We start from the raw sequence: 13,773 nt of genomic DNA, 5'->3' as shown, positions 1-13,773 counted from the left end.
AATCACGTATATACTAATACATCTAATTAAATCCTGCTTATTTTAATTGTATATCGTTACGAAAGAACGCACGCATTTGTACAGTATGAATCAAAATAAGAAAATAAGTTGGTTACACCTGCACCGTGCGCTTCTTAGCCAACCAATCGGAGTCTTACCAGAATCATTCTAAACTAAACGGCAAATCTCAGCGTCTAAATTGTCCTGCAAAAGTGAAAGACTATGGTAGGCCTATGTGGAATCATGTTGATCTCTCACTCTCTCCCTCCCCCTATATGTCTCTCTGACTCTCTCTCTCTCTCCCTGTCGTTTTTTTTAATTATTCCAATCATGTATCCACTTGAATCGCAGCAACAAAACAAGTAACATGTGAGTATGCCATCACTTTTGGATCATTCATCCCTCTCCTGTTCACATCTCAAACTTACACTCTCCAAAGTGTAAAGTTTACTGGGCCACTCAGGTGCTCCCTCAGGTATATTGCCACCTCTGTATATGTTCTGGAGAAGCTCCACCCCTTGGCAGTTTTTAGTTCTCTGATTCACAAACTTATAACAGAGAAGGTGGAGGAGAAGAGATCACGCTTGGACCGTCTGCAAATAATGTGATCATAATGTAACGATGACACCTCCCAAAAGCAGTGGTGGTGTGCAACATTTGAGCAATTGCAATTTCAAAATAGTGTTGTCCTGTTCCAGTAAAATAGTAGTTACTTAACTCAGTGTGGAAATCAGTAAGAGTATAAAGTGGTGCAGACCATTTCCAGGCTCTCCACTGGATCAGAATGGAGTGCACTGTGCAGCTGTGTCTGCTGTGTGTGCAGGTCTGTGTGCTCACCGCCACATCCCTGCAAGCCCCACACAGAGGAGCTCTACCAGAGGAGGGGATCCTTGACAACACAAATACGGTATGAATTATACTCTCAATATATAAGTTGTGTTGTCACAAAAACCGGTACTCCGGTTCCAAGTCTTTACTCAAAAAAAAAAAACGATGAGATCATTGTCGATCACCAGAAACCAATTTACAAACATCACTGTACAGGGCTCTAAGGGTTTTATCAGAAATTTGGCGTGAGATTACCATACATGTAATGTATGGCGTGAGTCTCACGGTGAATGCGTGAGACTTGAGAGCCCTGACTGTTCATGTGCTTTATGGTTTGCAGCAGAAACATTCATACAAATTCAATATCTAATATTGGGTCATACAAAAGGAGAGGGTACAACAGGCCTAACAAATTTAGATGACATATGACAAGATTTGTGTTTTGGAGTTTGGGATGTATATTTTTGTGCTTGTAACGCAACCAAAATTTAAAGACCCCCATGAAGGGTGTTGAATCCACTCTTTCTACTACTTATAAATGATGTTCAAGTAAAGATTTATATTTTTGAGCTTTACAAATGATCTTTAAGTCATCTGCTGAGTTCACTTAATGTCTACACTCAGTCCACAACAAAAACAATTCAATCTAGAAGTACTCACTCTAGAAGTACTCACTCTAGAAGTGCTCACTCTAGAAGTACTCACTCTAGAAGTACTCACTCTAGAAGTACTCACTCTAGAAGTGCTCACTCTAGAAGTGCTCACTCTAGAAGTACTCACTCTAGAAGTGCTCACTCTAGAAGTACTCACTCTAGAAGTGCTCACTCTAGAAGTGCTCACTCTAGAAGTACTCACTCTAGAAGTGCTCACTCTAGAAGTGCTCACTCTAGAAGTACTCACTCTAGAAGTGCTCACTCTAGAAGTGCTCACTCTAGAAGTACTCACTCTAGAAGTGCTCACTCTAGAAGTACTCACTCTAGAAGTGCTCACTCTAGAAGTACTCACTCTAGAAGTACTCACTCTAGAAGTGCTCACTCTAGAAGTACTCACTCTAGAAGTGCTCACTCGCAATTCTGTCCCCAGAAGGACAGTTGATTCATGTGAGACATTATGGAGTTATGTGAATCACTTGAAGTTATAACGTGAGTCTTATTCTGATGTCAGGAGGAGGTCCTTAATGAGCTGAGGAATCAAGTGGAGGCTGTCACGGACGCTCCTTTCCCAGAAGTAGAAGGATGCCAACACAGACCAGGGGGGTGTTCCCCTTTAGCCCCCAACCAGGTGAGACACATTGTCCTTAATGCAGGGCTGTGCTAGTCAGACTGATCTGAGGCATGTTGTCAGGTTCTACAGGTTTAGTGTGCCTAATGATGTTATGACTGCACTGGGTTGGTAGTTTGTGTTCTTCCAAAAATGTGTTGTTCTAAGTAGCAACCAAAACTGCATCCCGTCACACCCACATCCAGGGGGGGAGGGGGGGGGGGGGGGGGAGGTGGTCCATTCCTTTGATAAAACATTTGCAACATGCAACAGACACCATTTGTTTGCCATATTGGCAGAGTTTATACATATATGTGTCTTGTACTGTAGTGTTTGTCCTTATGTCAGTATTTTATTCTACATGGACCTATGTGTCTGAAATTGAGTTAAATTGCATGTCAACTGTCAGAAAATGGAAATGTTGACTTAAGAACCAGCTGATGAATAGTGCTGTGGAATATGGTTGTCAGATTTGCAAGCTTTGATTCAGATCATTTTCCAGGTCTTTAGGGACAAAAGACAGACTGACTCCAAAAAGAAAAGGGGACGAAAGGCACAGCCACTATCCAGAAATGGAATAGATGATCGGAATAATTAAAAATTAGGAATTTAGTCTTTCATTTCTGACGTAATGTCTGACGAATGGCTAAACTTTAATTTCCTATCACCTATTTAACTTTTAAATTGTTTAATTTGAGAGACACCGGGAGAAGGTAAATCGTGGTAACCGAACATGTACAGGTACTGGATGTTTGTCTCATCTTTCTGTTCGTCAGAGTTCCAGGATTAAGAGGCAGACTAGACGAAGGAACAGACGACCATGGAATCGTCCGGGATCCAGAGGTGCCCTTGTTGCTAGACCCTCTGACACCCAGATGTCTGGATGTTTATCTAATCATACCGTTCGTCAGAGTTCCAGGACTAACAGGCAGAAGAAGAAACGACCAAGAACTCGTCCGGGATCCGGTAGTGCCCTTCGTCTTGGACCACCTGACACCGACATCTTAGATTCTTTCAAGCCGAAGCTTCCCTCTAAAGATGTTTCACCTTAGACAAGCAGCATGTGCCATCTTGGGTCAGTCGTAGAGCAACTGATTGCAGATCAAGAGGTCCTGGGTTCATGTGCCCCCTGTATTTTGCTTTCATTAGAAGCGTCTGCTAATAATTGTCATTCATCTCCTGTTGTTTATGACTGCTGTGTCCCCTTTCACGAGTCTTGCAGTTTTAAACTGACTTTGGAGTGCATTTAACAAAGATCACGAAGAAGATCAGCTTCGGCAGAAAATGATTTACTGTGGTTGCCAGATTCAGCACGTAATTTCTATTTCTACCACTGGGTGACAGAAGTAAGCTATGATGTATCATGCAATTCTTTTGTTATTCATAATTTGAGTGCTTGTATAGCTTGTTAAACGCGAAATAAAGTCAGTAACAAAAATCCACTTCAACGTGCATATTTACTGTGTGAAATCACCTACCTCACAGACCCGAGAAGTCAGTGTTTATTCCAAAAATACACTAGGATCATTTCATTCTGGAAAGTGCGTCTCTTTATTGGCTGTGAGATATTCAACAGACATCAACCATATGAGATAGACACGCTTCAGAGAGAGCAGGGATGAGATGTATAATAAACACTGATGAAAACATCAATGTCTCTTGCCACCTCTACTGTGGGTATGTTCTGGAGAAGCTCCATCCCTTGGCAGTTCTTAGTTTACATTTACATTACGTCATTTAGCAGACGCTCTTATCCAGGGCGACTTACATTAAGTTACATTTACATTTTACATTTAGTCATTTAGCAGACGCTCTTATCCAGAGCGACTTACAGTAAGTACAGGGACATTCCCCCCGAAGCAAGTAGGGTGAAGTGCCTTGCCCAAGGACACAACGTCATTTGGCATGGCTGGGAATCGAACTGGCAACCTTCAGATTACTAGCCCGACTCCCTCACCGCTCAGCCACCTGACCCCCAATTCTCTGATTCACAAATTTGGGACAGAGAAGGTGGAGGAGAAGAGATCACGCTTGGAACGTCTGCAAATAATGTGATCATAATGTAACGATGATACCTCCCAAAAGCAGTGTTGAGCAACAGTTGAGCAATTGCTCTTACTGTGGAATTTCAAAACAGGGTTGTTCTGTTCCCATGAAATAGTCCAATTGATTAACTCAGTGTGGAATAATCAATCAAGTCCATTTTTTCTGACCATTCAATTGTACTGTGTGTAGATGTGTACGTGTATTGCGTGTTTGTGTGCATGTTATCTAAGGCATTCTTACTCTCATCTGGAAGTAGTTAGCTGTGTGAGTATAAAGTGGTGCAGACCATTTCCAGGCTCTCCACTGGATCAGAATGGAGTGGACTGTGCAGCTGTGTCTGCTGTGTGTGCAGGTCTGTGTGCTCACCGCCACATCCCTGCAAGCCCCACACAGAGGAGCTCTACCAGAGGAGGGGATCCTTGACAACACAAATACGGTATGAATTATACTCTCAATATATAAGTTGTGTTGTCACAAAGAGGCTTTTAGATGACATACAGTAGTTTGACAACATTTGAGTTTTGGAGTTTGGGGTGTATATTTTTGTGCTTGTAGCGCAAACAAAATTTAAAGAGCTGCATGAAGCGTGTTGAATCCACTCTTTCTACTTCTTACAAGTTATGTTCAAGTCAAGATTTATATTTTTGAGCTGTACAAATGATCTCTAAGTCATCTGCTGACTTCACTTAATGTCTACACTCAGTCCACAACAAAAACAATTCAATCTAGAAGTACTCACTCTAGAAGTACTCACTCTAGAAGTACTCACTCTAGAAGTGCTCACTCTCAATTCTGTCCTCAGAAGGACAGTTGATTCATGTGAGACATTATGGAGTTATGTGAATCACTTGAAGTTATAACGTGAGTCTTATTCTGATGTCAGGAGGAGGTCCTTGATGAGCTGTGGAATCAAGTGGAGGCTGTCACGGACGCTCCTTTCCCAGAAGTAGAAGGATGCAAACACAGACCAGGGGGGTGTTCCCCTTTAGCCCCCAACCAGGTGAGACACATTGTCCTTAATGCAGGGCTGTGCTAGTCAGACTGATCTGAGGCATGTTGTCATGTTGTACTGCTTTAGTGTGCCTAATGATGCTATGACTGCACTGGTGAACCTAAGTTGTTAGTTTGTGTTCCTGCATCCTGTCATGCCGACATCCAAACTGAAAACAAGTGAGTTTGGGGGGGGGGGGGGGGGTACAGTGGGAGGTGGACCATTCCTTAAATAAAAACATTGCAACATGCAAGAGACACAGTGTGTTTGCTATACTTGCAGAGTTTAGACATATTATGTGTCCTGTACTATACTGTTTGTCCTTATGCAGTATTTTATTCTACATGGACCTATGTGTCTGAAATGGAGTTCAATTGTATGTCCACTGTCAGAAAATGGAAATGTTGACTGAAGAACCAGCATGAATGAACTATAGTGCTGTGGAATAAGGTTGTCAGATTTGCAAGCTTTGATTCAGATCATTTTCAGGTCTTTAGGGACAAAAGACAGACAGATTCCCTACTTGCTCTAGGTACCTCTGTCGTACACATCAATCTACATTAGGAATTTTGTCTTTCATTTCTGACATAATTTCTAACTTAATGTCAGGAGTGGCTGAACTTTAATGTCCCATCACCTACTTAAATTTAAATGGTTTAATTTGAGAGACACCGGGAGAAGGTAAATCATGGTAACCGAACATCTACAGGTACTGGATGTTTTTCTCATCTTTCTGTTCGTCAGAGTTCCAGGACTAAGAGGCAGGAGAAGAAACGACCAAAAACTCGTCCGGGATCCAGTAGTGCCCTCGAACTAGGGGAGATCGACGTCTATTCTCTCGAGCCGAAGCTTCCCTCTCAAGATGTTTGACCTTAGACAAGCAGCATGCGCCATATTGGGTCAGTCGTAGAGCAACTGATTGCAGACCAAGAGGTCCCGGGTTCATGTGCCCCCTGTATTTTGCTTTCATTAGAAGCGTCTGCTAATAATTGTCATTCATCTCCTGTTGTTTTTGACTGCTGTGTCCCCTTACACGAGTCTTGCAGTTTTAAACTGACTTTGGAGTGCATTTAACAAAGATCACGAAGAAGATCAGCTTCGGCAGAAAATAATTTACTGAGGTTGCCAGATTCAGCACGTAATTTCTGTTTCTACCACTGGGTGACAGCAGTAAGCTATGATGTATCATGCAATTCTTTTGTTATTCATAATTTGAGTGCTTGTATAGCTTGTTAAATGCAAAATAAAGTCAGCGACAAAAATACACATCAACGTGCATATTTACTGTGTGAAATCACCTACCTCACAGACCCGAGAAGTCAGTGTTTATTCCAAAAATACACTAAGATCATTTAATTCTGGAAAGTGCGTCTCTTTATTGGCTATGAGATATTCAACAGACATCAACCATATGAGATAGACACACTGCAGAGAGAGCAGGGATGGGATGTATAATAAACACTGATGAAAACAAGTTACAGCTCCAGCTGTCAGCACTGTTCCAGTAGAGCTGTTTATCAGCTCGGGGCTTCACTGGGTGGTGCCCTGGGCCCTGCGTCAGCAAGCACAACTCAAGAGAAACACATTTAAGAAACCAATCATAAACTGGTTCATAGACTTTTTAGGATCTTATTGATTGATCTTCCATGCCAATGAAAGTACCAGGAATACTCAGTTGCTCTTACTGTGGAATTTCAAAACAGGGTTGTTCTGTTCCCGTAAAATAGTCCAGTTTATTAACTCAGTGTGGAATAATCAAGTCGGTTTTTTCCGACCATTCAATTGTACTGTGTGTAGATGTGTACGTGTATTGCGTGTTTGTGTGGATGTTATTTAAGGCATTCTTACTCTCATCTGGAAGTAGTTAGCTGTGTGAGTATAAAGTGGTGCAGACCATTTCCAGGCTCTCCACTGGATCAGAATGGAGTGGACTGTGCAGCTGTGTCTGCTGTGTGTGCAGGTCTGTGTGCTCACCGCCACATCCCTGCAAGCCCCACACGGAGGAGCTCTACCAGAGGAGGGGATCCTTGACAACACAAATACGGTATGAATTATACTCTCAATATATAAGTTGTGTTGTCACAACGAGGCTTTTAGATGACATACAGTAGTTTGACAACATTTGAGTTTTGGAGTTTGGGGTGTATATTTTTGTGCTTGTAGCGCAAACAAAATTTAAAGAGCTGCATGAAGCGTGTTGAATCCACTCTTTCTACTTCTTACAAGTTATGTTCAAGTCAAGATTTATATTTTTGAGCTGTACAAATGATCTCTAAGTCATCTGCTGACTTCACTTAATGTCTACACTCAGTCCACAACAAAAACAATTCAATCTAGAAGTACTCACTCTAGAAGTACTCACTCTAGAAGTACTCACTCTAGAAGTGCTCACTCTCAATTCTGTCCTCAGAAGGACAGTTGATTCATGTGAGACATTATGGAGTTATGTGAATCACTTGAAGTTATAACGTGAGTCTTATTCTGATGTCAGGAGGAGGTCCTTGATGAGCTGTGGAATCAAGTGGAGGCTGTCACGGACGCTCCTTTCCCAGAAGTAGAAAGATGCAAACACAGACCAGGGGGGTGTTCCCCTTTAGCCCCCAACCAGGTGAGACACATTGTCCTTAATACAGGGCTGTGCTAGTCAGACTGATCTGAGGCATGTTGTCATGTTGTACTGCTTTAGTGTGCCTAATGATGATATGACTGCACTGGTGAACCTAAGTTGTTAGTTTGTGTTCCTGCATCCTGTCATGCCGACATCCAAACTGAAAACAAGTGAGTTTAGGGGGGGGGAGACACCGGGAGAAGGTAAATCGTGGTAACCGAACATGTACAGCTACTGGATGTTTATTTAATCTTTCTGTTCGTCAGAGTTCCAGGACTAAGAGGCAGGAGCAGAAACGACCAAGGTCTCGTCCGGGATCCAGGGGTGCCCTTGGGCGTCCTGGACCACCTGACCCCAACGTCTTAGATTCTCTCAAGCTGAAGCTTCCCTCTCAAGATGTTTCACCTTAGACAAGCAGCATGCACCATCTTGGGTCAGTCGTAGAGCAACTGATTGCAGACCAAGAGGTCCCGGGTTCATGTGCCCCCTGTATTTTGCTTTCATTAGAAGCGTCTGTTAATAAGCGTCAGTCGTTTCCTGTTGTTTTTGACTGCTGTGTCCGCTTTCACGAGTCTTGCAGTTTTAAACTGACTTTGGAGTGCATTTAACAAAGATCATGAAGAAGATCAGCTTTGGCAGAAAATGATTTACTTTGGTTGCCAGAATCAGCACGTAATTTCTGTTTCTACCACTGGGTGACAGCAGTAAGCTATGATGTATCACGCAATTCTTTTGTTATTCATAATTTGAGTGCTTGTATAGCTTGTTAAATGCAAAATAAAGTCAGCAACAAAAATACACATCAACTTGCATATTTACTGTGTGAAATCACCTACCTCACAGACCCGAGAAGTCAGTGTTTATTCCAAAAATACACTAAGATCATTTCATTCCGGAAAGTGCGTCTCTTCATTGGCTGTGAGATATTCATCAGACATCAACCATATGAGATAGACACACTGCAGAGAGAGCAGGGATGAGATGTATAATAAACACTGATGAAAACAAGTTACAGCTCCAGCTGTCAGCACTGTTCCAGTAGAGCTGTTTATCAGCTCGGGGCTTCACTGGGTGGTGCCCTGGGCCCTGCGTCAGCAAGCACAACTCAAGAGAAACACATTTAAGAAACCAATCATAAACTGGTTCATAGACTTTTCAGGATCTTATTGATTGATCTTCCATACCAATGAAAGTACCAGGAATATTCTGTCATCTATTTTACTGTATATGCTGTCATAAAGGAAGCAATTTTAGTCTTGAATTTAAGGCAATATTTGAATCTTGCCAACTTTTTGCCTCGCCATATTCATCTTTTGGTTTAAGGCATAATCGATTCACAGTCCATTTGAAAAAATGTCATAAAACCAAAGAGCACAGTAAGGAGTGTTTTCTATTGGCCATATCTCTCTCTCTCTTACTCTCTCTCTTTCATTCTTTTTTCTTTCTCTTTCTTTCTCTGTCTCACTCTCCTCTCGCTCATTTGTTCTTCTCTCTCCTCTTGCTCTATTCCCGCCCTCCCCCCTCTCCCCCTCCCTCTCTCTCTCTCCCCCCCCCCTCTCTCTCTCTCTCTCTGTCTCCCACCCTTAGTCAGAGTAACAGTACAGTGAGGTGACACATTCCCAGAAGCTTATCAGTAGATTCAGACCAGACTGGTGGATCTAAACCAGGAGATTTTACAGGCTTCCCAAGACAGAGGAACAAACCACACAAGGTAAGAAAGATCATTTGTTATCATACATTATCTTCAGAAATGTGAAGGAAACTCTAACTGTATAAAGAAGTATACTGTATACAATATTTGATTATTTACTGCAAGATTCTGTACAGACAGAAAGTAATAATAACACTGTAAAGTTTAACTGAAAGGGTTCACCATTATTGCCATTAGTTTATTTAAGACTTCTTTTGTGTTTACATCTATGAATTGCATTTTCAAATCCTATGTGATGTTGTTCTGCTAATTCAGTTTAGAGTTTGCTTACCTACTAAACAGCCTTCTGTAAATGAGCAAGAACCTGACACAAAGACCTGTGCTAGGGTAGGTGTCGGATTTTGACAGAGTGCCATCTCCATCTGGACCTGTGGAATGTGTTTGTTTTGTTGGTCCTCACGCTTCCTTTCTGGAAGTTTGGAGAAAACAAAAGGGAGAAATGAATATAGTCTTTCTATTTGCAGCTTTAATTTGTACTATTTGTATTTTTTGTACTATCTGTATTTTTAGATTGTAAATTATGGCTACTTTATATTTTATTCTAAATCCCCTTAGTATTAGCTAGACTTCCTTTTGTATAGTTGGACCACATATTTAAGTTTTAAGATTCCTATATGTTTAATGTATGCACCTTCCTGCCAAAGTAAATTCCTTGTCTGTGCAAACTTTCATGGCGATTAAAACCCTTCTGAATCTGATTCTAATGGTGACACTGTGCACAGAAAAAAGCTCACTTGCATTACACTCGATCAAAATGGGTTCATTACTACCATCTTGCACCTACTTCCTGCTTGTCTCAACAGAATCGTCAAAACAAAATGGATATTCCCGAGGGAGAGGACTACGAGTACCATGACAACATGAGCCTATTTTACCATGACAACTACAGCTACGAAGACTACCACACCGTATGCGAGAAGAGTGACGTGCGCTCCTTTGCCCAGATCTTCTTGCCTGTGGTCTACGTCTTCTGCCTGGTGGTGGGGGTGGCTGGCAACGCCATGGTAGTGGCCGTTTATGCCTACCGCAAACGCCTGAAGACCATGACGGACGTATACCTCACCCACCTTGCAGTGGCCGACCTCCTTCTGCTCTTCACCCTTCCGTTCTGGGCCGCTAATGCTGTGCAGGGCTGGGAGCTAGGCGAGGCTCTCTGTAAGATAGTCTCTGCCTCTTACACGGTCAACTTCACTTGCTGCATGCTGCTGCTAGCCTGTATTAGCCTCGACCGCTACTTAGCCCTGGGTCGAGTTCAGGGTAGACAGCAAGGAGTCCTGGGAAGGGCTCTCCACCGACGTCACAGCGGGAAAGTGTGTGTGGCGGTGTGGGCCGTGGCCCTGCTCTTAGGCCTGCCTGAATTGATCTTCTCCACAGTGAAAGAGTCCACCAGCAGGAGGATGTGTCTGATCGTGTACCCCTACATCATGGCTCAAGAACTCAAGGCTTGCCTGGAGGTTGTGGAGGTTCTCCTTAGCTTCCTGCTGCCTCTCTTGGTCATGGTATACTGCTACTATCATGTAGGGAAAGCGCTACGGGGTCTCCCTGAGCAGAGCAGGGGCAGGAAGTGGAAGGCTGTGCAGGTGATGCTATGGGTGGTGGGAGTGTTTGTGGTTACCCAGTTGCCCTACAATACAGTGAAGGTCTACCGTGCTATGGACTCCGTCTACAGGCTGGTGACCCACTGTGGGGCGAGCAAGGCTTTGGATCGTGCGGCTCAACTCACAGAGAGTTTGGCTCTGATCCACTGCTGTTTAAACCCAGTGCTTTACGCTCTGCTTGGGTCCTCTTTCCGTCAACATGTGCTGAAAGTTGCCAAGACGGTTGGAGAGAAAAGGAGAAGGAGAGGAGAGGCAGGTCAGAGAGAAGAGCAGGCAGTGGATATGTCCTTCAACTCTCATTCAGCCTCTCAGGAAACAAGTACTTTCTCAATATGAATGAGTTACTGCTACAAAACTGTAACTGGTTAAAATACTTTTTTGTATTCAAATTAGGTAGGGTTCCCTACTAACCTATAATAGCTGTGCTTGAAAGGTTGTTGAAATGTTGAAATGTATTTACATTGGTATCAACATTGTTACTTATTATATTCAGTCACATATCAACATATTAAGTACAAATATTGTAAATGTATATGGAAAACAATAAAAAGTATGTCTAAATACTACAAAGCATTTTTCCCATAGTGGAACTACATGAAATACAGAAAATAATGTACAGTACTTGTAAACAAAGCTATTATCTGGGCTGGCATTGTGTAGACAGTAGCTATGCGAGGCCAGTCCTCTCCAGAAATGTGGTCAGCCTAGATTTCCGGCAAAGGGAATGTTTACATATTTGCCTTTTAATGTCAACAAATCTGTATTGCTGAATTGTGATTGCAATTATAGAGGATTGCAAAATGACACTGTTTCCCCCCATCTCCAAATGTAGTTGTGGGCTAGGCAACATTTAAGTGAGTTAAGGCACACAGGCGTAGTCTTACATCAAGGCCTTTAGACGACTTTACAGAGTAGCACAATCTTCTCTTTTTTCCTCAAGCAACCAAGTAAACAGTGCTGCAATTAGACTGTTCTAGGAAGTCGCTGTTTGTTGTTGCATGGTCTCAAACCTAGCACTCACTTGTTAGGTTTTAGGATTCTTCCCCATGGTGAAAAAGATAAAGGGTGTTTTCCCCGCACAAATTAACCATACCGTATCAAATACCATCGGTTTATAACAGCGGGTAATTTGGTAAGATTGTAGAACACGCCACGTTGCCAGGCATGACGGAATTCAATCTTTTTTTATGTGAAGAGTTGCTTATTGTGATTTAAATTCCTCAGGACATCTGAACCCCACATTTACACCATATCATTCTTCCGCGTGACAATAAGCAGGAAGCAAGCGTCAGCCCTCCAGGAACAGACAACGAGACGCTCTGAGGATGAGGTCAACTCGTGTTCCTGTCCTTCTAAACACAACCTTGGAAAAAAATATTACCTTGGAGTGTACAGTGTAGCATACTTCATGTCTTTACTTACAATGCCCTTGTGAAAAACAATGGGACTTCGGTGGTGAGTTTCAGATAAGTGTTTGTAGGATCTGTCAATGTCCCTGCCTGACTGGTTGTGGATGGAAAATTGAGGCTGCAATCATTCATTTCCTTCAGGAAAGATTTAATTAATTCTGCACTGGTTGAGATTTGAGCTTGCAAAAATGTGGGATATTCATGCCATTCTGTTAACAATATTTCCTTTTTTGTAAACTCAGAGAGGGACTGTTGATGCTTTGCACCTCAGAATGCTACCTCATGTTTTCACATATGGGAACTCTTACCAATCCCCCCCCCCCCCCCTCCAAACAAATAACACATGTACAACACGCACACATCTTTCCACAATCTGGTTTTTCTTTGATTTTCTCAACCCCCTGTACTGTTTGCATTTTGTTTTTTAAATGGTCAAAGAAAATAATTATGTGGGTGATTAAAGTTGAGAAGCTCCATGACATAACAGTTCACAGCAGTTTAATGTTTATTATAAAACTTTGGTCCAAAAATGTGCAAATATAACAAAAAAAAGTTATTTTGATTAGAAAAAATAACATTCAAAAGTGCTAGATAAGGCACTTCCAATTGGTCTATGAACATAAAGACAATAATTTTCTAAAGGCTGATTGAATCATCACAATAAGGCAGTTGACTGGCATTCTTCAAGTTAACAAAACTAGAAAAAGGAATAATTTCCTTATAAATTAAGTACAAAATAAAATAATATCTATCCAAATATATAACTATAAATACTTATTAGGAAAAATCACTTTAGCCTATGATATGGCAGTGTCACAGTCTTTTAGAAATAATAATTAAACAGTAACGATCATATTAGGTTTGCAGCAATTCAACATAAGATTATGGTTACTAACGAAACCAACATCATGTGAACTCATGCAATCTACAGCACCAATCTAGATAGTGATGGGATATACTGCATGTTATCAGATAATACTCTGTAACTGTATAAAAAGACATGCATGGATTTGCTTAGACATTAATATGGTGTCCATCTCAGTAAACAAATGTTTATATCTGGGTCTTATAAATCTGTTAAGCATCTAGAAAATGGTTAATAACAAGTAAAGAGAACACTGAAGGAAGGGATTCTGGGTAACAAAACCCTGCAGACCTTGGTAGCACACCACACCCCTGTTGGATACAAAACTGAAGAAATCGAGAGGTGAACATATAAGGATGTCTACTCCTTCTCTGCAGTGCTGCAGATTTTTTCCCTTACATGGAACCTAAATACGGTTTCATTATTGTCAATATCCCAAGCTGTCCCAAAAACTGAA

General features: G+C 41.8%; 1 protein-coding gene and 1 long non-coding RNA gene across 2 annotated transcripts; both read left to right on the top strand.

Annotated features, from left to right (window-relative positions):
- Nucleotides 1-771: 771 nt before the first annotated feature.
- On the top strand, nucleotides 772-3,527 carry LOC136959389 (uncharacterized). Its single transcript, XR_010878735.1, has 3 exons — nucleotides 772-907; nucleotides 1,993-2,109; nucleotides 2,865-3,527. It is a non-coding gene; the product is annotated as an uncharacterized lncRNA (long non-coding RNA).
- Nucleotides 3,528-9,347: 5,820 nt separating this feature from the next.
- Nucleotides 9,348-12,899, top strand: ackr4a (atypical chemokine receptor 4a). Its single transcript, XM_067253344.1, has 2 exons — nucleotides 9,348-9,444; nucleotides 10,248-12,899. Exon 2 carries the CDS (start codon nucleotides 10,263-10,265, stop codon nucleotides 11,376-11,378), a length of 1,116 nt encoding a protein of 371 aa, XP_067109445.1. The 5' UTR covers nucleotides 9,348-9,444; nucleotides 10,248-10,262; the 3' UTR covers nucleotides 11,379-12,899.
- Nucleotides 12,900-13,773: the final 874 nt, after the last annotated feature.

The sequence above is a fragment of the Osmerus mordax genome, chromosome 16 (genome assembly GCF_038355195.1).
Source record: "Osmerus mordax isolate fOsmMor3 chromosome 16, fOsmMor3.pri, whole genome shotgun sequence".
Lineage (NCBI taxonomy): Eukaryota > Metazoa > Chordata > Actinopteri > Osmeriformes > Osmeridae > Osmerus > Osmerus mordax.
The sequence above is the reverse complement of the archived record's forward strand: the minus strand, read 5'-3'. Positions and strand labels throughout refer to the sequence as shown.

Excerpts from the sequence above, each read along its gene's own strand:
- ackr4a (XM_067253344.1), top strand. The coding sequence starts at position 10,263 with ATGGATATTCCCGAGGGAGAGGACTACGAGTACCATGACAACATGAGC.